The sequence below is a fragment of the Plectropomus leopardus genome, chromosome 7 (genome assembly GCF_026936395.1).
Source record: "Plectropomus leopardus strain MGB_pleo_1.0 chromosome 7, ASM2693639v1, whole genome shotgun sequence".
In the NCBI taxonomy this organism is placed as follows: domain Eukaryota; kingdom Metazoa; phylum Chordata; class Actinopteri; order Perciformes; family Serranidae; genus Plectropomus; species Plectropomus leopardus.
The window spans coordinates 35,538,993-35,563,032 of record NC_142182.1 but is presented as its reverse complement, the minus strand read 5'-3'; the positions used below and the strand labels follow the sequence as shown (position 1 = coordinate 35,563,032).

Here is a 24,040-nt window from a genome sequence, read left to right as displayed (position 1 = left end):
TTTTCATTGTGTAACAAAGTTTATTACATATGTCCAAACATATGTACAGCACATTTCTCATGAAGAGTGGTTTTGTCACAAATATAAATTATTTAGACTTTCTTAAAGAACATATGATACAGGAACTGTAGCTTGCTTAACGTGGAAGAAAAGATGCGCTGGCTGTTTGCTGAAACAGGTCGACTAAGTGCCCTGGACACACACACACACACACACAATTTCTTTATTATACTGATGTTTGTTTTTTTTAAATCCCCCAAATCATCAAATCTTTTGGAAACCCCAGAACAACATGGTGATTACCAGAATACATGGTCCCTTCACCACTTCACTCAGAGCCATTTCCTTTACATGAGTGTAATACTACATCCTGCCTGCGCCAGGCCCCGCTACTGTCCATGAACAACATACAGTATGATAATACACACATAAATAAGGCACAAATGGAGAAGCATAAAAAAAGAGGGTTTGGCACAGGAAAAGAGCGGCCAAAGGTAATAAACATAATGAAATGTCATCAGCAACTTCCTGATAACCTTTTAACAGCCGACCAGCATCGCCAAACCAAAGATAAGGAAAGAAAATGTTTTACGGCGTTCAGACATAATTAAGTACTTTCATACTGTAAGTGGAAAGATGAGTGAATGAAACTACACTGGAGTGGAGTACCATTTTTAACCATCGTAATACTAAAAGGCTTAAATAAAGGATTGTTCTAAGTCATAGTGTTATGAGCCTTTGCACGAGTTGTTGCAATAAATACTGCTTAGAGAGCTTCCATTTCATTGGGCCTACTAAGAAGGGAAAGTGGTTAAAGTGAACAAAGCAAGAAGATTGCCATGATTTATATCGCTACACAGTTACAGAAATAATGATCATTTGTACACATGAGCAACACGAGTTTGCTAAAACTTTCTGTCGAGTGTTTGGAGGAAACATACTGGCTTCATTAATCATTCAAATTTCATAATAGGCCGTGCCTTCACACCGCCATTTTACCCCCAGCGGTGATTCTGGTCAGCTACATGTTCAAGAGAAACATTTTGAAGGTGCGGATAACACGTTACACATTCTTTTGTATTGAAATCTTCTAATGACATCATTTGCAAGACTTAAAGCTAAACACAAAAAACGTAATGTCCATGTCATGCTTCCTTTGGGAATAATCCCATACATTTAACCGTTCAGAAAGGCCGACGCCTTCAGGCACTTTTAGGATTGAGATCAGTCTTCAGTTCATTTATCCTAAATTCCGCTTAGAAAGTAGTCCATGGGACTAAGCATCCATAAGCGCTCCACTCAGTCTTACCATGGTCGACTGATTTGAGTCAATTCATTTAAATAAAGATGCTCAAGTTTTTCATCGTGGAGATGACGGGATAAACAAACCTTCAGGGCACAAGTCGTTCACAGCCACAGTCAGTGGGAGAAAAGAGCAGAACAGTTTTGCTGGTAAAGAGGGTACATGTTGATTCCCTTTCCAACTGTGAGCTTATGATTGGCAAGTCCAGATTTGTCCATCAGCAGCATGTAGTGGCTTTGACCCCTGACACAAACACCCAGATCAGCCTCTCAGCCGGCACTGGCTTATTTTTATGTTTTCCTGTTGTTCCAGTTTGGATCTGTCGCCACATTGGGATCTATGGGACGCTCTGGAGGAGAGCGGGAGTCCTGGGGAGACTTCTGAGCCTGCGGGGAGCGGGGGTCCAGCAGTGGAGGAGGTTTGTCGGGGTGGAAGGGCCTGTTATAGTGCTCGGGCCCGGGCGGACCTGCTGTCCTGTGCTCTGGCATTCTCCTGAAGTCCTGAGGGGGGCCCTCTCTTCCCTGGTGGTAGTTGGGACGGAATTCATCAGGACGTCTTCTTTTGGGGTCTGAATGCCTGGAAGATCATTTATAGCATTTTTTAAAAACAAGTGTTACGACATGAAAGAGGTGGACTGTACATTACTTCTACTCCACTCCAGTTCAGAGGGAGATGCTATACTTTTTACTCCACTACTGTTGTCTGACAGCTTCAGTTACTTTTCACATTACAATTTCCATCTACTTCCTGTCCCAGCGGAAACTGTGTCTCCAGGTGTGTTGATTCTGAATGTCAGAAACTGATGCCTGGAACACACTACCTGCCTGAGTGTCGGGGGGTGGGGGCAAATCTAGAGAAACGGTGGCTTGCGGAAAAACAGTGGTTCTCAGCAGAACTACACCATGAAAATGGTGTTTAGATAATTGTATTGACTCTATACCACTCTATACCTTTTATTAGTTTCAATGTCTTCAACTGTCACAGAGATGAGAAAATACAAATATATCTGCTTCAAAATCTCAACATTTCCTGCTTTGAAAAGTGTTAGATGTCCCTGTCTTGGCCACTGGTTAGGAAACTTAACATTAAGTTTGGCTCTTGAGAAACTAACTTATAGAGTGTGAAAGACAGCCTCTGAGTTAAATAATATTTGGAAGAAGTTCTTGAAGTGTGTAAAATATGGTGGTATTAAAGAGGCATTAGAGGAGTGAGGTGAAAATGTCAATTTACTGTGAGAAATGTGGAATATACCCTGACTGATGCTGTATTTAAATACTTTTTCATTTTATTTACTGCCATTTGTATTTATTTAAGACCCTTTGCACGTCAAATTTGCGTTTAACTTCCTGTTTTTTGTTTTATTGTGATTAATCTTATTATTGCAATTATTATTATTATCATTATCATTATTATTTGCTTTGACACTGTCACATATTTCCTTTGGGGGACATTTCAGATGTTTGTACATTGGTGCTGTATGTTAAAATGTGTAACTGCATAAAAGTAATAAACATGTTTTCGCATTGCTTCTGTTTCAAAATAAAATTCTTCTGACGGCATGTCTGTTGACAGAATCCCACCAGTTGTTGACACAACGTATTTTGTTATTTAATATTTACAGGGCCGTGTTGTTGACAATGCAGGAGCTGTACGGCTTCATAAATGAGCAAAATATGTGCTTTCAACTGTGGAAATACAGAACTCATAGCAGCAGGCAGTCCTGCAGAACAACACTGCCAGTGTGAGCACCACGAGCATGCAACACGCTGCAGTTCGTCAAGGTTGCTGTCACGCACCGCTCACGCATGCAGTGTGTTCCAGGTATAAAGGCTGAATTGTTCCAGTATTGTCGAGAATATTCCCCTTCTTAGAGGAGCAGTGTGTAGGATTTGGTGGCATCCAGCAGTGAGGATAGCAAATCGCCACCAGCAGAAACATCTCCTATGTGCCGAGAGCAAACTCCCGGTTAGGATTTGTTCAGTGTTCATTATTCATGAGATTTTTTCAGGGGCTGAATTATCCACAGAGGTCTCTTTCTCTCCAAGACAAATGGACCCGGTGATTTAAACCCATCCACACACTGAATTAAACAGTTTCACGTTACAAATCAGCGTTTCTCCAGGACTGTTTGGCTTGTCGCTGAGGGGGCCACTAGCTCAGCACCTGCTAATGAGTGCTTACATTTTTCCTCCGATCACTTCATATCCGAAAGTTCAGCAGCTTTTTACTTGGATGTGAATTATCTGCAGAGGTCTATTCCTTGCAAAACAAATGTACCCAGGAATTTAAACCGGTAAAAACACTGAATATAGCAGTTTCCCAATAAAAATGTTTTTTTCCTGTGCCACTCGGCTCGTAGCGGAGGTGCTCCTGACTACAGAGGCTGACTGAAAAAAGGCAAATGGACCTGTCTTAAGCTGGAGTTTGGTATGTCCATTCTAGGCCCAATGTAAAATTGCAACATGATGGACTCCATAGACCAGGAGCCGCTCCCTGTGTAGATATAAACAGCTCACTCTAAGGTAATGAAAACAAGTTTCTTTTTTTTTTAAGGCAATTTTAGGCAAAACAAAATATACGCATTATATTATATTTAATTTCTGCCAATAAATCCCTCTAAATCCCACACACTGGACCTTTAAGATAAATAAACTCTTTAAAAACCTTCTTGATGAAATGGAAAATGCTTCATCACAAAATGAGAACAGGGCTGGTTTTTCTGACACCAGGAAAATTTGACCTTTTTAGAGATACATTGTTCTCAAGAGACAGCAACACCACAAACACATGATGATCTTCTGTAATATGATTCATTATTGTAGAACAAACTACCCAACTGTATATAAAGGAGTGAAAATGGGCACAACCTTATGAAAATTGTACATTTTACGCACTTTTCATTCTTTGATAATTTTGCCTGTGTTCCTGTATATGGCATACATTTGGGCAAGATTGCATATTTCTGTTTAATTTTAAAATTTTCCAGCTCAGCTCCTACAATTAGTCTAAAATACACAGTGCAAGCAAAATTGTTAAATTCATACTGTTACGTGCAAATGATGCACCATGAAATCCATTCAAACTGCAATTACTGATCAAAGCATAAAAACATGCATTGTTTTATTTCTGGGTGTCATTCTGGGCTTTTGACTTAGATTTTGTCTTTATTTTTTTCCACCTGATGACATCATTTTTTTACCATATTTGTCATTTGGAGAAAATATATGCTATTTCCACTAGGTGCACTGTCACTATCAATGTTGCTGCAAATCATTGACTGACTGTCCAAAAAAAATCTACTTAGCATGTAGTATATTGAAAATAATTCATGTTTTGTGTTTTTTTTAAAAATCTAAAACATATTGGCAACATGACAAAAACTGGCATTTAAAGGGTAAAATTCTGAAAATTAATGAACATTTGATATTTATGATTAAGACTGATGATGATTAAAAAGTATGTCAATGAAAGTAGAAAGAAATATTGATGTAGAATATTTTTTTAAAGCTTGATTTTCAAAAGTGCATTTTGTGCACAGAGCGATACGTGTGTGTAATATTAAAGCCAGATCTAGCAGGTAATACTTAAGTAATTTCAAAGTTCGGTATTAATACTTGTACTTCAGTAAAGGTTTAGAATACTTATTCCAGCACTGATTCCCTCATATTTAAAAACATGTAATCAGAGTAACTCTCACCTGTCATAATAGGGTCTGTGGCCTCTGTGGTCCCGGTCGTTGCTGTACTGCTCATATGGCCTTTTTCGGGGGGAGCTGTTGTTGCGGTAACCGCCTGAGCTGCGGTACGGATCTCCATGTGGACGTCGATCTCCGTAGTGATCCTTGTAGCGATCGTATGGATGATGTCGGTCACCCTGCCATGGCTGGTTGCTGTTGCCTGGGTAATTATATTTACGGTCCCTCTGCCAGTCTCCTCTATCTGCAATTACACATGTAAAAACTTCTGTAAATCTTAAAGGAACCGTTTCAACATTTTGGGAAAAACTCTTTCACTTTCTTCCAGACATTTAAATAAGACAGTTGACAGAACTCTTGTGTCTGTGTGGTGAATATGAAGCTACAGCCAGGACACGGTTAGCTTAGCTTAACACAAAGACTGGAAACAGGGGAAAAGTTACCCTGTCCAATGTCAAGAAAATCTGTCTGCCAGCAGCTTTAAAGATCACTGCAGCTAAATTGCAAGGGGTCTGTCTGCATCTGAATTGTAAATTCCTTATCTGTACAATCATTGAGATGGATATGTTTTTAACTCAAACACAGCCACAAATTTTCAGTGTATTCCATCTTTAGCGGGATTTTATTTTCACTAATCTGAGTAATATTTAAGATGAGCATGTTTTTGCACTGAAACACAACCAGATCTTTGATCTACTTGGTTCTTGGCTGGACTGCAGGCTGCAGCACAACGAAGTGGGTAAAAACATCAGGCTATGGTAGAATCATGACAAAAAAAATCAAAGAAAAAAATTACAAGATAAAATCTCAGCAAGTCTACAGTATCAGCTGGAAGGACGCCCCGCTTCTGAAACGCTCCCGGGGGGATACAGAGCCGCGTGGCGGACAGAGCAAAACAGTGTCGCAGACATAATCAACATGCTGCTGGTGGAATCAAGGCGTAACGCTCACTCTGTTCAGACATTTCCGTTGCTGAAACTAAAAGAATTCTATCAGCATGTACCATCATTGGGAAAGTGCCGCTTGTTAGTTGAGTTGTACGGCTCTCTGTGGTGTCCGTGGGGGCCAGGCTGAGTCGAGTGAGGGGCAGGCTTGGAGGACTGAGTACTCGTGGAGTCCCGACTGGAACCAGAGGGCTCTGGTCTGAAGTTTTTCACCCTTGCTCCAGGATCCTCTTTCTTCTTCTGCTCCTTCTGGAGATGTCACAGGAATTTTTAGGGTTGGTCAGTATAGAAACATCATGTTTACTTCCTAACACTTGATAAACCAGAGTGTTAACAACTCAAAAATATGAACCACTTGCCTCTTCCTCGTGAGATCGCTTCTTCTGTGCCATTTTGTAAAGCTTGTGAAGCTTCCTTGCACCAAACTCTGTAAATTTGGACACAAAAATCCAGAGGTTTCTGGCAAAAAAAGGAACAAAATAATCATTATCAGAGTTAAACAGGATAAAAATCAGGACTGATTTCACAAAGATAATAGCTAATCATCTCACCTCCGCCATATTTTGACGTGTTCGGGGTCACTGTAAGCTTTAAGGCATTCCGTGATTCGGTCTCCAATCTTCAGCAGGCATGTGCGAGTGTGCTGGAGCTGCTCCTGGTCGGTCAGACCCTCGTCTGGTTTATCCAGCTGCTTCAGGGCCTTCTTCACCGGCCTCATGCGCTCCTTACACTACACACGTGCACAAATCGCCAATGTTATTGGAGTGCACTCCTCAGAAATACCTCCAAACTCCACTGGCTTAATCTTTGCATAAAATCTAAAGGAGAGACTCACAATACTGAAAGTCTCCTGGTCGAGTTCATCGTCCTCCTTTCCTTCGATGGGAATGGGATCAGACCCGGCAGTAATGTGAACTGGACCTTGAGTCTTCTTCCCTTTGGCTCCTTTAGCCTAAAGTACAAAAACACCAGAAATTGAAGACAATTAACTCATTCATACAAAGGCCGATTTTTGTTATGCTACAACAAAAATCTGTTTTCCATCAACCATGTATCAATATAAACTTCAAAAAGCTAGTGCAAATCACGTATGATGGGGTTATGAATACTTTGCAGAAATACCTTATCTTTTCTGGGCTTGGTGCCCTTTTTTTCTTTGTCCCCGTCCTTCTCTTTTTTAGGAGTTCCCTGTTTTTCTTTGTTCTCTTTGTTATCCTTTTTCTTTTGTCTTTTCTTGGCAGGGGACTTCTCTGCTCCATCATCCTGCTCAAACACCAGAGAAGAGACAACATATGTTAAACAATATAACTGAAGGTCAAACAATAAGAAAGGACAAGGATTCAGCTGGATTTACCTAATCTAATGTACCACGACACCCCTTTTCCACCCAAAATTAGCATGTGTATGCAGGTTTTTCAAAAACAGTCTGTCAGCTTTCGTGTGTGGGTTGTTTTGTTGGTGTGTCCGTGTGACATCACAGACAGACCGGAGAACACATAAACAGTAGACAGCAGCAGGAACAGAGGTCATTGAAAACTCTTCAGTGGTTTCTTCTCTTTCTATATCTCTTACTTATTCAGTCTCTCTTTCAAATTCAGTGCAGATGAATTGAAGGCGATAAAAACTCGTGTCTACTGCAGAGTCATTTGACCCGGGTGTGAACGCCAATCATTCTCAGTACATTAAAAAGACAGATGTTAGCAGTTTTTTTTGTGCTGTGGGAATGAGGCTAAAGTCTATTTTGCAGGTGGCTGCGTCTTTTTGTTTTATAATTGTTGCAAGGTGGGGTGTCAGTGGCTCAGTGGATAGAGCGGGTGCCCCCAAGTACAGAGGCTGAGTTCTCGCCCCAGCAGTCACAGGTTCGACTCCAGCCTCGGCCCCTTGCTGCATGTTATCCCCTTTCTTTCCCCCTTCCACATGTACACACTGTCCCATCAAATACAGGCGAAAAAAGCCAAATAATATCTTTCAAAAATAATAATTGTTACGAGGCAACCACAGAATCACCTGTCCTGAGCTTAACCACTAATTTGCTGTGAGGTAAACTCACAGGTCTGTACCTTAAAGCTGCATTAAAAATAGATAGCAGATGATTCCAATATCCCCGCTCACTTACATGGGGTCATTGCCTTTTCCTCCCTATTAGCTAGACGTGCAATTCTATGTAACTGAAAGGATATAAAATTCTCAATCACAGGGCCAGTGGAAGATGTGATGCAGGACATTAAGCTGGAAAAAATAAGATGCACCCTCGACGTTTCCATTAAGGGAAACCTTAGTGGGGATCTACTGATAAACTGTGAATAATCTACCTAACTCTACCTGGAACTTTGAATTCACGCCTCTACAAGTGGTCTGCCCTATATATGCTAAAATGCACTACAATGCACATATTTTGTTATGATGTTTTTGGTTTTTTTTGTTTTTTTTTCTTCCTTCCATGTCTCTACATTTCTGTTCATGGATGTACTTTGAGATTACATTTTATGTTCATGTCTGAAAATCTGACAAATCTCTATAAATAAAGTCTTATAAAAAACAGACAGGCAGATGGCTCCTGCTATGGCTCTGACTGAGAGTGAGAGTCTGTACCCAAACAGTACGCTGCTCACAGGAAACTGGAGATCCTTGTGTGACCATGAGACTCACAAAAAGAAGAGCAATCACCGGGACTATCAGCAGCTGGTCCAGGGGCTTTGCCTGGATGATGGTCGATTCAAGGCTTAATTAAGATGAGTCGAGACAGTTTGACAATCTGTTGTCGATCATCAGGCCTAATCATGGTTGGCAGAAAGTAGTTCAGGCGACAATCTGTTCAGATTTGTGGCTTGCTGAAGTTAAAAGTCACACAAACCATATAGGCCCCTACTTTTTGTCATCAACACCACAGAAGGCCCCGCCTTTCATGCATCTGATTGGATAATAGGAAAACCTCAGAGGACATTGAGTGCTTTTACCTCTCAGAGTTGAAGTAGTGTCAAATTGAGGCGCTCAGGGTGCTCCAGCAAAAACGTGGGGCGCACAGAGCAGAAAAATGCAAGGCACACAGCAAGGCAAAAGCAGCAAGCAAAACGCTTCACTCTCACTGAAACTAATTCCACAGTTCTGCTTTCTGTCTGATTGGAGTCTTACTCTGCTCATCTAAAAATAAAGCAGAATAACACTTGTTTGATTAGGTGTTGCAATTGTTACTGTGTATTTTGCTACATGGCAGGGCCTAATTTAGTTCTATGTGTAATTTATCCACTAATCGAGGCCGAGGGTTGCAGTCGGTGTGACTTTACTGGGCTGCAAAATCAAATTTGTTCATCCCTAGAGATAAGTAGTAAAAATCTTTTCTTATTCTGGCGACAACAACACCTGCAAATTAAAAGGGCAAGTTGTACATGTAGTAACATGTTTTAAGGTGGAAAACATCAGCTCCAGCAAGCCCCTGCACATAGATTTGTGAACTGTAGGCAGCAGAAAACTTATGCCACAGACTAGCAGGTGACACTGACCTTGACCTCGCCCTCCTCTGACGGGTTGTCGGACAGGCGAGGCGAGGAGATGTCGTTGCCCTGCTCGTCCTTGAGAATCTGCTTCTCCTTTTTCACCCGGGGCTTCCTCTTTCTCACTTTGACCTTTGGAAGGAGACAGTGGGTGAGCTGTGTGGGTGGTGGGTCCAAGGCAAACATCATGTGGATAACAGTATGGATGACATGCTCAGTGATTGGTAGCAGCATACCTCCTCCCCTGTTTTAGACAGCTCTGTGTTGTCTTGCTCTTTTTTCAGCAGCTTGAGGAGGTACTCGGCTCTCGCCTGTAAATGCTTGGCCTGAGGCTTCTTGCTTGGATCGTCTGGGAGAATCTGGGCAGAGGGATGTCGGACACATAATTGATTAAAGAGGTGCTGCTGATTATGGTGTAAGTGGTAATGATGACAAATACACAAAAAACTGAAATCTTAACCTTTTAACTAGGTCTTGACTTATAAATGGTTTTATTTTCAAAATGACCAGTTTTGGTGGAATGTTATACATTTCTAATCAACTTAATGATAAAGGTAGAAAACTAACATTTACCTTATCAGCCAGTTTCAGGTCAGGATCAGTCTTGACCAGATCCCAGTTGCCAAAGCCATGCTCATAGGTACCGAGCAAGAGCTGAATGTCATCCTGCAGATCCCAGTCTACATCAAAGTGGGCTACTTTGACCCTGCATGTCAGTTTAAACCTGTTGGAAACAGATTTGTCAATGTAATCTGCAACAGAGATGCACTTCTCTTAAAATCTTTCCTTAATGCAAACCCTGTGCTGCTCCTTCTATTTGCAGTGGTATGCACAAATATTTGTGTTTTTATATTTTTAAATTACACACTAGTTTCATACATTGCATAAGCATAAGCTTAGCATAAGCTACAGTTTTATAGTTTATTATATTTTAGAAACTTTACACACTCAGCAAATTATCCTTATTATAATTTAAATTCCCACAGACTGATTTTTCATTTTGGTAATTTTCATTGATGTTTTCACAATTCCATAATGAGCATATTTACACCCCCCTGGGGATCAGTTAGTATTTTTGATTCTTACTTATTTCTCTCTGCAGGATTAGCCGGCACCACTTTGTGCAGCGGTTCAAACTCTTCCTCGTGCTGGATGATGGACTTGGCATTGACCTGGACTCCTGAGATCTTGATGTTAATTCCTCGTCGTTTCCCAGGACCTTTGGCTGAAATAATAACATGTATAATGTTTGAACCTAAAAAAAATGTTGCAATTTCAAAGACCTCTAAACAAGTAAAACCAACACACCTTCAACAGGGTTCTCTTTCAGCTGTTCCTCATGCTCCTGCACTGCAGCCACACAACTGGTGTGAATCAGTTCACCGAGACGCTTCAGGTCTGCTATGGATTTGTCGACCAGTTCGGAGTCTCGGGCGATGGCTTCCAACCTGGATACAGACAGGAGCAACTTGAACATTTGAGCAACTAAGTTGTCTGACAAACGATGCATTCAAATCATGAAACACAACACTTATTTTTAGTATCGTTTAACATTGCCTACCTTTCCAGCGGAGATCCAAATTTCTTGTATGCTTTGATGAACCTGTTGATGATATTATGAATATTTTCAAAATTCAATATTTTTTGAATATGTTCATGTGAGAAATTTTGCCTTGATACAAAATGCTCATGAACGCTCATTGAAAACTTCACCTGCGGATCTCTGCATCAGTAAAACCCTCCACGTTGTTTTTGCGGGCTCTTGGTCGGCCTCTCCTCTTTGGCTTCTTGTCATCGTCACTATCATCGGTCTCACTGTCAGAGCCCGACGAGCGGTGCTTCAGCTTGGAGCCCACATCACTGTCGCTGTCATTGGCCTGAGCCTGACACACAGAGGAACCACAGCAAAGCCTCAAGATCTTATAATGCTGCTGGATGACGATAAGTCTTTTTTAAAGTCTGCTGCTGTGATGCAGCAGTTATCTGTAACAAATTTTCTTATTTAAATCAATCTGTAAATTACCCTCTTGTTAGAACTTCTGCTTCTGGGCAGCATAAAGATGTCCTCCATCTCCCGCTGCTTCTCCTCCTCCTCGACTTTGCGTCGTTGATCTTGGGGGATGATGTCATCCCATTCCCGCACGGGTTTATCCTCAAACTCTGGAGCCGTCTCCTCCATGCTGGAGAAATTAGCCACCTGAGGAGAAGCAAGGAAAGAATTAGAAACCAGTAAAGAATTTATGCCTCGTTTCCAACGAGCAGTCTGGCTCAGTCCTGTTGAGTTTGACACACAACAGTGTTTTGGTTGTAGAGGGGTAGTTTAAACCTTTTCATAAGCTGATCAAAAGAAAATATGTATCATGTAAACAATGAGGCTGATTTATCCCTGGCTGTGTTTTTTTCTGTGCATGCTTAGTCCTCACTTCTTATCCTCGTAATTGCCTCCAGTAGATATACCTTGGTATCACAGTGTTGCTGTTGCTTGATTAAGAGCATCATAACAGCAAATACTACACTGAACACATGATATAATCCATTTTAGACATTAAGTTGACTGAGTTACTCGAAAGACCCCATAACCATTGGAAGAGAGCGCTGTGCTACAGTCAGAAGTTAACCATTATTTGTTTTTCACTGCGAGAAAATGCACTTGCGGCATGAGAGTGTGTGAAAAGTGTCTGCGTGTGTCTCAGGTGCAAGAGTTGGCAGCCCTGTCAGTTTATTATATTCATCATTTTTGCCCATGTCACACAGCTGCTCCGTTTACATGTGTCGGCACAAGGAAACACCAGATCATATTAGAGGACATCCTGTGTAAAAAGTTGACCCAAAATCTTTCAATTAGATTGAGAAAAGGTGTGTATGTAAACGCAGCTGATCCAATGATAAATGGTGGAGCTAGAAACACTGTAGTCCACTGACTGATCAATAGAGTACCTGTTCTGTTTGTGCTGAAAATGACACGTAAACCTGTTCTGTTTTCTGCAGACTTTCCACAGGTACTTTACCCAAAGTAGTGGTAACGCAGCTTTAGATACTTTACACAACAATACATCACTTGCAGGCACCTTAAACTGAGAAAGAAGTTCATCTGTAGCACTTGAGCCCTGGTCGCTTTCTCTTGTTTCAGCCAGCCTCAGGATCTCATCAATATCCATCTCCTGCAGACACAAAGAAACTGCTGTAATTTTACAGCTGTATCAACACAAACATTTATAATACACAGACAACTGCTAGTCTCTGTAATACCTGTGGTTCAGACTCCTCTCCCTCTGGCTCTTTGAAAAGCTCCTCTGCACCAAATTTAAGGATGGCAGTCAGTTCTTCTTTATTGAATGGGTTTGAACTGCAATAAAATGCAGAAATATTAACCAAACAGAAAGCTTCAGGATCTCAAAATTAAACAAATACTGATTTCTGACTTCTTACTTTGTGTTTCCGGAGTTGCTGTCCAGCACAGTTCGACCGGTGGTGTCCATTCTCTGAATGACAAGATGGTCCAAAACCATCTTCTTCTTTGCCCTCTCAATGATGTCCTCTTCCACTGTCCCCTTGGTTACCAGCCGATAAATATTCACCTATGACAGGAAAATATAGATGTAATTTTGTTTTTTACTGTAAAATAATTGTACCCATTCTGCAGCATCTTCAGGGATTCCTTCATCTTACAGGAAAGGGGATTTAAGACTTTTTAAGAACTTTTAATCCCACTGATAATTAAATTTAAGTTTTACATTTTTTCAACAGTTACTAGAGATGGGAGAATCTTGTCAAATACTTTTTGTGACATAAAACATGTGTTTTTGATGACATTATTGCAAGATGCCATTGGTAAATTATTACTTTTTCAAAGTGACCCTTTTTTGAGCATTTAGGGTGCAACATTAAAAAAAATCCCAAAATCTGAATTGTTACGACTTTTGAAAGACTGATGAAAGATATTTTAAGAACAGTTCAGGCCTTATTTTTAGATTCAATGCCTCTCAAGACTTTTCAAGGAGTGCAGAAGCACTGATATTTACAGATAAACCAAGTCAATTCGAGCCATGGATTACCTGTTTCTTCTGGCCAATCCTGTGAGCCCTGGCTTGTGCCTGCAGGTCATTCTGAGGATTCCAGTCAGAGTCAAAGATGACTACGGTGTCTGCTGAGGCCAAGTTTATCCCTAAACCTCCAGCTCTGGTGGACAACAGGAAGCAGAAGTCCTGGAAAATAGGTCAAACAGATGTAATCCACACTAAAACACACACCAACATTTGTAAATATAACTTGCATTATGAATCATAAGAACAAAATATGGAAATGGTAATCATCAATCAACTTTGATGAAGATGTTTCAAGTGATAATGTATATTTGATCATTTTTACACAATTCATAAAATAAATCCTTCAAGTGCTAAAAAAAACAGGCACAAAATGCAACTACCATAGTCCTGAAAACATGAGAGTGCCTTTTGTGATATGCAGATATTCTAATAAATGTGTTGTGCATTTGAGCATAAATGCATTACTTTGTTACTCAAACTCCTTCAACAACATTGAATTATTAGTATACATACCTCTGAGCCTTCGGCATTAAAGTGGTCAAGTGCTTGCTTTCGGATTTCTCCCTTTATAGAACCGTCCAGCCGCTGAAGGGGAGAGAGGCAAACGGAGAGAATTAACCTGTTTTTAAATTTCCCGGGCAGCTATCCAGTGTGACCTTGGCATCACTTTGCTTTACGTGCCATCGTTCCCAGTCTATACGCTCAGACTGATCACAACAGTCTACACTGAAGTCAGAAAAAACATCCAGAGTCCAGCGACTTACAGAAGTTGAGCTGGAAATAACTTGTTGATATAAATAACCACACTAACTCTCAGCCTGGCAGAGTATATGTGCAACAACACTGACATCTGATCCTCATCAGAGTCTAACCCACCTGACACAATCTCCCAAAAAGCCCCCTGAAGTGTGAACAGACTAAAAGACAACAGTCAAACTGTTCGTCATGACACCTTTTCTGGAGATACTGGAGATACAGCTGGTTTCTCGTTTTCATCGTTACCACTGGCAGATGGACAGCACCATATGTTTTGGATTATATGGTCAAAAATGTTGGGGTCTTTCGCAAATAACACTAAAAAGGTAATCAAAGACAGTTTTTACTGTTCTAGCAAATACTTTGTTTGAGCAGAAAGCACAATAGACATTTGTCCTTTTGATCTATGAACACTTAACAAGCAGAGAACTACTTGATTAAATTCTATTTTATTTATAGAGCCATATTCACAAATCACAATATGCCACAAAGGACTTTACTGCAAACATCCCTCTGTCTTTAGACCCTCGCAACAGATGAGGGAAAAACTCCCAAAGAAACCCCCTTTAACAGAAAAATGTCCTTGCACAAAAGCCTACCTTTAAATATTCAAGCACTCATAACAGGTGGAATTAATTTTTCTATGTTAATGCAAACTATAGCATCATATAGTGGACCTGAATGTTGCCAGCAACCTGAGTCCCCAACTAATAATTTAGTAAGTCAGATTATTGTTTTGTCAAGTCTTGCCTATCACTGACTGACTTTTTGGAGAGGTGCAGTGCAGCAGTGCAGTACGTAATACTGAAGCGGAGCAGAGGAGCTCAGTAGACAGACAGCACACATTACTTATGTCAGTGTATTGGCCTGTTGGTTTTTCTTGAGAGACAAACATAGAAAGACAAAGTGTAAGAGAGCTACAACCAGCTTTTTCTATGCTTCTCCACGGCTGATTCCTGCTGATTTCTAATTTCTGGAACAGGGATGCGTTATATTGGATTTTTTTGCTGGTATCCAATACGCTGACATTCAACAACTCATTTGGCCAATAAACAATATCAACATATCCACCTTTTCCCCACCTAATTTTAGTGATCATCATCAAGTCTCTTCTGCTGTGGAATTATCATATTATGCATAGGCCAGAGATGCACTTGCTGTTAACTACGCATATGCACGACGGCTGCCATGCGTTCTCGGCATTGGTTTGGCGTGTCGTGTGTGCGTCCTCAAAACGAGCTGCAGTATGTATATAAACAGCAGGGGCAGCATAGAGGCAGAGCAGATGTGACATAGTAAACACAGCACCGGAGATTACAAATGGCAGAAGAGCCAGCATGAGAGACACGTACTCCCCATTGTCCCATGGGTCGGATTTAGAGGCCTTATGCACCTCCGCCACTGTCACCTTTTCTGCCTTTATCTCAGCATTGACATGATAATAACCTCCGCGAGTGTCACCATGTCTGATGTTTACATCCCACACATCTGAAAGATGTATTTGGCCTGAGCTCTCGTGTGCCCTCAAGAGGTATCTTTCAGTAACGTGTCTCCTATAGGCGAGTATATATACAAAAACACTCACGATGCAGCTGGATGCGTACACGAATGCAAGGTTAAAAAGCAAGTATATCTCCAGCGTTACTGTTATCATGAAGGCCACCAGCAGATCAAGACATGAAATAATTTTCAGTGTATGTAATGTTCATTCATTCTGCAAAAAAAGGAATAATACTTTAACTTAGGGTTTATGCTTTGTACCTGTTAACTTTGTCAAAAATAAAAAATAAAAAAGATATTAAAAAAAAAATATCAGTTTGTATACTGGCAGAAATGTTGGCTGATATTTCATTTTAAAGCCAATATCTGCCGATACCGATGATGTGCTAAAATCAGACATTCAGCACCCCAATATACCCACATGTAAGAATCCTTTGTTTCATGACCTCATTTTCCAGCCACTGCTACTTTTACTCTCTGTGAGACTGGCAGTCAAATCAGGCTCCTTAGATTGAGTTATCAAATAGTCAGCTATTAGGACACACCTCTGAACAGTGTAACGTTTTGTATGTGAATGTGGCTCCTGTGTGGTACTAGAAATGAATAATGCAGCCCTGACAATGTGCAGCATGTACCTGGAACGGGTAGCGATTCTTGGCGAGGTATTCAGCCAGAATGTCCAACATCCTGACCATCTGGGAGAAGATGAGGACTCGGTTGCCTCTCTCTCTGAGTCTGGTCAGCAGCTTGTCGAGCAGCACCAGCTTCCCGCTGCCCCTCACTAGACTCTGAAAAGGCACAAAGTTAAGGGTGTCAGGGACAATAAAGCAACACTGAGCCTTCTGCTGGGACTGTCGCCTCTTCCATCGATGTTATATCACAACTAGTTTCCTTTGCAGAGCAGAGATATCCTGAGGTGCTGCTGGCAGCTAGAGAGGCTTTATATGAGACGTACCTGCAGGTGTTCCTGTTGTGACTCTGTCTCTGCATCCTCAGGCTGTTTAATGAGGAAACTGTGGTTGCAGCACTTTTTAAGCTCCATAACGATGTTCAGGAAGCCGGAGGAGCTGCCTCGGGTGCCTTTGGAAAGAGCTTTGTAATTCCTCGTTAAAATCCACCTGGAAATATTGAGGAACAAATTCAGTTAATGGGGAGGAGAAATGCAGTTACTGTACAGGGAGTTGAAGATGGAGTAGAAAAGATAACAAAAGACAAAAATAAAATCATACTTGTAGAACTGTTTCTGCTGTGCGGTCATGTCTACGCGGAGGATCTGTTCCACCTTGGCAGGGAGAGATTTTTCCACATCTTTCTTGACACGTCGCAGGAGGAAGGGCTCGAGGACTTTGTGAAGACTCTGATAACCATTTTCCCTTCCTTTCCCATGCTCGTCCTCAAAATCCTCCCAGGAATCAAACCTGCGGCGGCAGACAGAGATAACAAACGTCACTCATCTCTGGCTGGAATTCAATCTGACGCCCTGCTCTTCTTCACTATCACATCAAACAGGACGTACTTGTCAGGCATGAGGAAGTGCAACAGTGACCAGAGCTCTTTGAGGGAGTTCTGCAGCGGTGTGCCGGTAATGAGGAGCCTGTGATTGGACCTGAACTCCATTAATGTTTTGTACAGCAGCGAGTCGTCGTTCTTCAGCCTGTGAGCTTCATCCACACCCAGAAACGCCCAGTTGATATTCCCAAGCACCCCCTGGAGAAAAACAAGTCCTTGTAAACAAAAGTGACCAACACTGCACAGACATCAAAATAATAATAATCATAATAATAATAATAATAATAATAACAACAATAACTTTATTTAGTACCTTCAAAAACAGCATTTACAAATATTGCTTTGATAATCAAAGCAAAACAGAGGCAAGAAACCCCAGAGACAATAAAACAATAAAAGGCAAACAATAGCCAGACAAGAGTTAAGATTGAATTAAACAGGACATTACAGGCACTAACATGTTAAAAATATTATACCAAAATAAAGGCGGTAAACATAAAAAAATATATATATTATTAATACTAATAACAATAACCAAGATCAAGACAATAAAAAATAAAAGCCAACTTTAAAAGATAAATTAAAAGACCAATAAAAAAGAGATGGCATCACATAAAAGCAGGTCTTTAAAGGTAAGGTAAGTTGTTCCAAAGCCGAGGGGCCCTGATGGCAAAAATACGGTCACCTCTGGTTTTAGGCCTCAACTTTGGAACGGCCAGAGGGGCCCACCTGAGGATCTAAGGCTGCAAACTGGCTCGTAAGGGGTCAACATTTCTGTTATGCAGCTTGGGGTGAGACCAAGACCAGCTTCAAAAATGATCAGTAAAATCTTAAAATCGATTCTAAAACAGGGAGAGAGGGCAGGATTGGGGTGATGGGATGTCATCTGTAAAAATCAGTGAGAAGCCTACTTCATGAAAAAAATAAAATAAACACAAAGAAACTGCCCCTACCTTATCTTTAAGTAGGATTTCATAAGTGGTTAATAGTGCGTTGAAACGGATCCTTTTCGTTGAATGGTTCACCCACTCGTAGTCACGGATCTACACAAAACAGGAGCAACAGTGTAAGTTGATGGAACCAACTCTGGAGATACAAGCAAACAATACGAGAACACCTGCGGGCTCTGGCGTACCGTTTTCCTGCTCATGACATCACCGAGGTAGACCACCACATTCATGTCTGGGGCCCAGGTTACAAACTCCCTCTGCCAGGAGGTGAGCGTGGACAGCGGCACCACCACTAAGAAGGGCCCGTACAGCTGATGCTGGTGGAAAAGGTACGACAGGAAGGAGATGGTCTGGATGGTCTTTCCAAGCCCCATCTCATCAGCCAGGATGACGCTATTGCACCTGATGATGAAGAATAAGGTTTTAAAAATATATATATTTACATACATTTTTAAGCATTACTTTTTTGAATAGGGTTACCAAAACCAACACAAAATATGATATATATTTACACACTACCTGCACCAGGAGTGAGCCAGCCAGTTCAACCCATCCAGCTGATAATCTCTCAGCTGCAGGTTGTCATCTCCGATATATGATGGCTGTTTCTTCAGAGCAACAAACCTTGGTCTTTGCTTTAACACCTGAAATGACAAATTTCCTCAATTAGAGCAGAACAAGAGAGAGAGAGAGAGAGAGACAGAGAGAGAGAGACAGAGAGAGAGAGAGAGACACAGAGAGAGAGAGAGAGACAGAGAGAGAGAGAGAGACACAGAGAGAGAGAGAGACAGAGAGAGAGAGAGAGAGAGAGAGAGAGAGAGAGACAGAGAGAGAGAGAGACACAGAGAGAGAGAGAGAGAGAGAGAGAGAGAGAGAGACACAGAGAGAGAGAGAGAGACAGAGAGACACAGAGAGAGAGACAGAGAGAGAGAGAGACAGAGAGAGAGAGAGAGAGAGAGAGAGAGAGAGAGAGAGAGAGAGAGAGAGAGACAGAGAGAGAGACAGAGAGAGAGAGAGAGAGAGAGAGAGAGAGAGAGAGAGAGAGAGAGAGAGAGAGAGACAGAGAGAGAGACAGAGAGAGAGAGACAGAGAGAGACAGAGAGAGAGAGACAGAGAGAGAGACAGAGAGAGAGAGAGAGAGAGAGACAGAGAGAGAGAGAGACAGAGAGAGAGAGAGACAGAGAGAGAGAGAGAGAGAGAGAGACAGAGAGAGAGAGAGAGAGCGTCATGCATGAAATGATGATAAAAATATTTATTTTATTGAATATGAAATGTAACGTACTATAGGCCTATTTTTACCGTATTTAATCGGACCTGGGCCCAAAACTGCTGTCGTGTTTCGGGTCTGATCGGGCTTGGACAGAAAATGTGCTGATTCATGTCGGGTCGGGCCTGATTTTTTGGGGCCTGATAAGAGCCTTACTTCACACACACCTTTAACCATGACAGCAGAGAGGATCTGTACAACCAGCACAGTTTCAAGGTGGGCACCCAAGATTTAGTTTCACCAGTTCTCAGTATCTGACCAAATGCCATCAATATCCCTTTGAATATAAAATGTCATCACTTCATTATTTTATTCAATTAGACAATTGGGTGAACTTTTGTCATTATAAGCAGATGAATTTTTGAGTTATGGCCAAAAACAGTGACCTTTGACCACCAAATTCCAGTCAGTTCATCCTTTAAGTCAAAGTAGACATTTGCACAAAACTTGGGAGAAATTCCATCAAGGCATTATTGTTTTTGTGAGAAGGGGTCAGACAGACAACCTAAAAAAAATGCCATTGCCAGTGCGATGGCCTGAAAAAATACCACCATATCAAATAAAAGAGGAGCGGCTAAAAAAAATTCCATATGGAGACCAAAGCACTTTGAGTTGTTCAGATTCAGCTCTTACCTTGCAGTCTTTAGAGGGGACGGTTTTACTGGAGTTTCGGTTAGTGAAGCTGTCGATGCAATGCTGAAACTTCTTTCCAACCAGCGCTCCATCTTCCCAGCTGCACTCTGAGTACGGTAAGCCCATCCACTTGCATAGATACTCTGGCTCATTGGAGGACGGGGTCTTGTGACTATGAGCTGTTTTTTTTTTTAAAAAAAGCACACAAGTGCAAACCAGTGATTGTGAGTAGCAGACCAGTGATTGTGACAGAAAATATAAGCACAGAGATGCATGGCACTGAAGACCAATAACCCTGTAACACCTTGATCAACATCAGTTTCCTTATGCTGCATTCTGAAGCCTTTAAATAACATTTACACCTCTTGAAAAAACTGGGTTTATTTCTTTCAAACACACAAGAAAAAAAAATGAGACACTTAGCAAGAAATGTGCCGTAAAGTGCAGAAACCTACTAAAAGTGGACTATTAATGGATCACAAGATACTATTAAAAACTACAAGGTAAAAATTTTGAGAACACTATAATTCTCTAAATGATATATTTAACATTATGTAAGCACTTTCTTGAAGTCACTTTCTTGTTTGTTTGTTTTTCTTGGGGTTTTTTTCTTACTTTCACTTATTTTCTTGTACATTTTTACTCATTTCTTGCTAATTGTGGCTTGTGTCCCTCTTCCAAATTTTTTTGAAAAAAAAAAATCAAGCCCATTTACTCGGAAAGGGCAGCCAACAGAATGTGATGGTGAAAATTTAGAAAACGCACTCACAGGGGAAGTCAGAGGATCCTGGTGTCTTTCCAGTTTTTATTGCTGTTAAAAGAAAAAATATTTTAGTACAATTTTAGTACAACAACAAAGATTATCTGCTGTACTACTAGACAAAACCAAAAGCATCTGATAAGTTCTTACAGATAATACGCTCCACAATCTGAAACTGCTTGTTTAGGTCAGAAATGAGCTCCTGTTGGCAGTTATGAAACTCTACATCCTCAGGAGATGCCCGGTTCAACCTTTAAACAAGGAAACAATAAACTGTGAAAATTTTCAAAAAAAGATGTACATTTGCCAATAAAATGTTAACGTGAAGACAAAGATTTTCACCATGAATTGAGCTCGTCTTGTTTCTTTTTGTAGTTGTCCAGTTTCTTGAGTCCTTTGACCTTTTGCTGCGTCAGAGAGTCCATGCTCTCCCACGTGTTGTGGATGTAGGACCAGCCCTTCCACTTGATCAGATAGTGAGTCTCCCCTTCATCGTTTTTGGGGTCAAAGCCTTCATTGGGATCCCCGTTCTCCTGCACAGCATACACAGTAGTGGAAGCCCCAGTGGCTGCAGGAGCAAAGTAAGACAACTTTATGACTTTGTGCATGTGGCAAAATGTATTTTTATGAAAAACAATGTGGTTTATCAAAGAGTTAAGCCTGGTATACACTGTGCGCTTTTAGGCTGTCCCAGACCAAAGATGACCATTGTGACAGAAACGTGCAATATCTTTGGCCCTGGCTCTAAAGCGGTGCTCCTACATCACACAGTGAGAGAGATTCAGTCGTTGGCACGGTCATCGGCCTGGGATAAAATTCTGACACTATCAGAAATTTGGGATGAGAATATCAATAGGCGGGCTTCTTTTACAGATTTGGGCAAAACATAAGTAATATTTTCTAAATATCGATAAAATACAAGTGCAAGATGAGTGCATTTCCATTGAGTGATGTTTTGCGACTCCTCCTCCACGATAATATGAGTGCTTCAGAGACTAGTGAAAATGCATCACCTGCTTTTTTGCCCGTCCTGGTGTCCATGACTTTTTCAATGGTCTCACTGTCGTCATCCTGCTGTTCCTCAGCTATGTCGCCCGTCATTTCAATCAGGTCATCAGAGTCCGTTTCAAAGTCATGTTGGTCCTCTTTGTAACTGTGACACAACAGAACAGAGGATAAGAATGAGGTGGATACAGGTGAGGACCGAAATGACAGCTACAAAAGAGATTTTTTAATACCTGCGCTAATGGAAAACAGTCTGAAAGCTAAACTATGGGGAGAATGGGGATGCACCTTTTGACTTTAGTCGCCCCCCGTCTTCGAGTCTGTCTCTTTGGAGTGTCTTCCTCATCGTCGTCATCATCGTCATCGTCATCATCGTCGTCGTCGTCGTCTTCTTCAGCAGATGAGTCCTGTTTCCTGGACTTCCTGCTTTTTTGAGACAGCTGCTTTTTGGCTGTGGATGATTTGGTCTGAGGTCTGTAAAATACACAGTTAAGCACAAACACATGCACAAACTTCTTAGAGACAAAGGAAACAACCTCCTGCATCAGTGATTTTGGTCTCTTCTGGCCGATTAACAAACAGCAGCCAGTGTGGTCAAATTTCTTTCCAATTAGAAGAATATTTTTTTTCATATTTTAGGTTTAAATTCAATTGTTAATTGACTGCAGCATTCAAGTGTAACACTTCACACCAAAGTAAAGGAGGGAAAACCGCTCACACAATATGGAATGATTTGGAGATGACCAGTGGGTAGCTGTCTGATGGCCAGGCTTCGCTACACTCTTACCTTCTAGCAGGAAGTCGTCTGGATCTAACTTTTTTCTCTTCCTGCTCACTGTCTGCACTGTCGGAAGCCTCCTCCTCCTCCTCCTCCTCCTCCTCCTCTTCATCATCATTTGAGTCATCATCTTTCCAGATATTTCTTACAACAAAGAAATGCCACAAGTTCACCCTCAAGGCCCATCACTGCTACAACCAAATTTTAAATTTCATGAAAAACTGGCCATAGGGCGTTCACTACAATCAGATTTGATATGGGATGAGCCGCTGATCTGTCCAATCAAATTTGAGTGTAAAACATGAACTGGCTGGCTGAAACTAACTGAGCCCATTTGGAACAAACAGATACCCAATCACAAACAAGCTTCAAATGATAAGAATCACAATATGAACACAGACTGGCAACACGATGATAAAAGCAGACATGGACTGCGTGAATCTACATGGATCAAATGTTGAATAACAAAATCTTGCTAACAAGAGTTCAGTAAAAGCCTCTCAACATGGCAGAATTTTAAAAATATTGTGCTGCACTATCAAATATATTATAAATTAACTAAAAATAAGAATAAAATAGTGACAATACAAATCCTAAAAGATGCTCACAGTTTTCACACTTACTCTTTTTTCTTAGCTCGGGACGTTTTTCTCTTGGGGCTTTCACTCTCTGAGTCACTGCTGCCCTGTAAATACAGAGGTAATAAGAATAATGATAATAAATACCGTCAGATCAAAAAGTGAGTTTGATAAAGAGATTTAAAAGAGGTCAATGAAGCGATGCACATTTCAGCCCAATCCAACTTAATCCACATTTAAAAATTACAGATTTGATCACAGTGCTGTACATCAACAGAAAAAATAGCATAACTAACATAAAACAGGACATATAAAAAAAGGCATTAAAACCACAAAGTGAAACCGCCATCAGCCAGCGCTTTGGTTCCATGTGAAATGTGATAGCACTTCTTCACAGACGCCACTAGGTGGCACAAGTGGCTTGTTAACGCCAAGAGAAATAATAGTGCGGAGCCAGGCAGTGCAGCATATTGGCATCTTTTGTCTTTGTTTCATTGTCTGCATTCATGCTTTGTTCACATGCGCTTACCCCAGCTCCGATGTTTAGACGAGCCGGCTCCTGGCGACTGCGGTTTGACCGCCTGACCCCGTACACATCTGGATGTTCATCCCACATCTGTAAACGGAGAGCGATTGCTATCAGAGAGCCTCAGTCTTTCTTTATCAGTATACAAATATAAGATGTGACGTGTTCCCATTCCATTCTGCATTCTAATTTGTAAGTAAATGCTCTCAGACTGCAAAAAAATATTGTTTTCCTTATTCATTAATCTGCTGATTATTGTCTCTATTAATCAAGGTCATGGGACTCACATAGCCCAATTTG

General features: G+C 41.1%; 1 protein-coding gene across 3 annotated transcripts in view; it reads right to left on the bottom strand.

Annotated features, from left to right (window-relative positions):
• The window catches only part of chd2 (chromodomain helicase DNA binding protein 2), a 37,318-nt gene continuing 13,278 nt past the window's right edge, over positions 1 to 24,040 (bottom strand). For 2 of the 3 annotated variants that reach the window (XM_088080601.1, XM_042496845.2), the window contains 36 exons: positions 23,744 to 23,830; positions 23,260 to 23,321; positions 22,646 to 22,780; positions 22,147 to 22,332; positions 21,867 to 22,006; positions 21,196 to 21,421; positions 21,004 to 21,104; positions 20,863 to 20,904; positions 20,094 to 20,272; positions 18,713 to 18,837; positions 18,379 to 18,595; positions 18,197 to 18,286; positions 17,251 to 17,441; positions 16,964 to 17,152; positions 16,690 to 16,852; positions 16,370 to 16,522; positions 13,992 to 14,063; positions 13,488 to 13,637; positions 12,862 to 13,010; positions 12,682 to 12,778; positions 12,501 to 12,593; positions 11,456 to 11,629; positions 11,146 to 11,315; positions 10,994 to 11,035; positions 10,741 to 10,880; positions 10,519 to 10,657; positions 10,006 to 10,156; positions 9,669 to 9,791; positions 9,442 to 9,564; positions 7,064 to 7,204; positions 6,777 to 6,893; positions 6,493 to 6,671; positions 6,301 to 6,400; positions 6,001 to 6,190; positions 5,001 to 5,241; positions 1 to 1,879 (listed from right to left, as the gene is read on the bottom strand). In XM_088080601.1, the coding sequence (XP_087936727.1) occupies positions 1,594 to 1,879; positions 5,001 to 5,241; positions 6,001 to 6,190; positions 6,301 to 6,400; positions 6,493 to 6,671; positions 6,777 to 6,893; positions 7,064 to 7,204; positions 9,442 to 9,564; positions 9,669 to 9,791; positions 10,006 to 10,156; positions 10,519 to 10,657; positions 10,741 to 10,880; positions 10,994 to 11,035; positions 11,146 to 11,315; positions 11,456 to 11,629; positions 12,501 to 12,593; positions 12,682 to 12,778; positions 12,862 to 13,010; positions 13,488 to 13,637; positions 13,992 to 14,063; positions 16,370 to 16,522; positions 16,690 to 16,852; positions 16,964 to 17,152; positions 17,251 to 17,441; positions 18,197 to 18,286; positions 18,379 to 18,595; positions 18,713 to 18,837; positions 20,094 to 20,272; positions 20,863 to 20,904; positions 21,004 to 21,104; positions 21,196 to 21,421; positions 21,867 to 22,006; positions 22,147 to 22,332; positions 22,646 to 22,780; positions 23,260 to 23,321; positions 23,744 to 23,830 (5,163 nt within the window). In that variant the 3' untranslated portion in view covers positions 1 to 1,593. The remainder of the gene's footprint in view (positions 1,880 to 5,000; positions 5,242 to 6,000; positions 6,191 to 6,300; positions 6,401 to 6,492; positions 6,672 to 6,776; positions 6,894 to 7,063; positions 7,205 to 9,441; positions 9,565 to 9,668; positions 9,792 to 10,005; positions 10,157 to 10,518; positions 10,658 to 10,740; positions 10,881 to 10,993; positions 11,036 to 11,145; positions 11,316 to 11,455; positions 11,630 to 12,500; positions 12,594 to 12,681; positions 12,779 to 12,861; positions 13,011 to 13,487; positions 13,638 to 13,991; positions 14,064 to 16,369; positions 16,523 to 16,689; positions 16,853 to 16,963; positions 17,153 to 17,250; positions 17,442 to 18,196; positions 18,287 to 18,378; positions 18,596 to 18,712; positions 18,838 to 20,093; positions 20,273 to 20,862; positions 20,905 to 21,003; positions 21,105 to 21,195; positions 21,422 to 21,866; positions 22,007 to 22,146; positions 22,333 to 22,645; positions 22,781 to 23,259; positions 23,322 to 23,743; positions 23,831 to 24,040) is intronic. The other variant, XM_042496846.2, reaches the window with a different exon arrangement.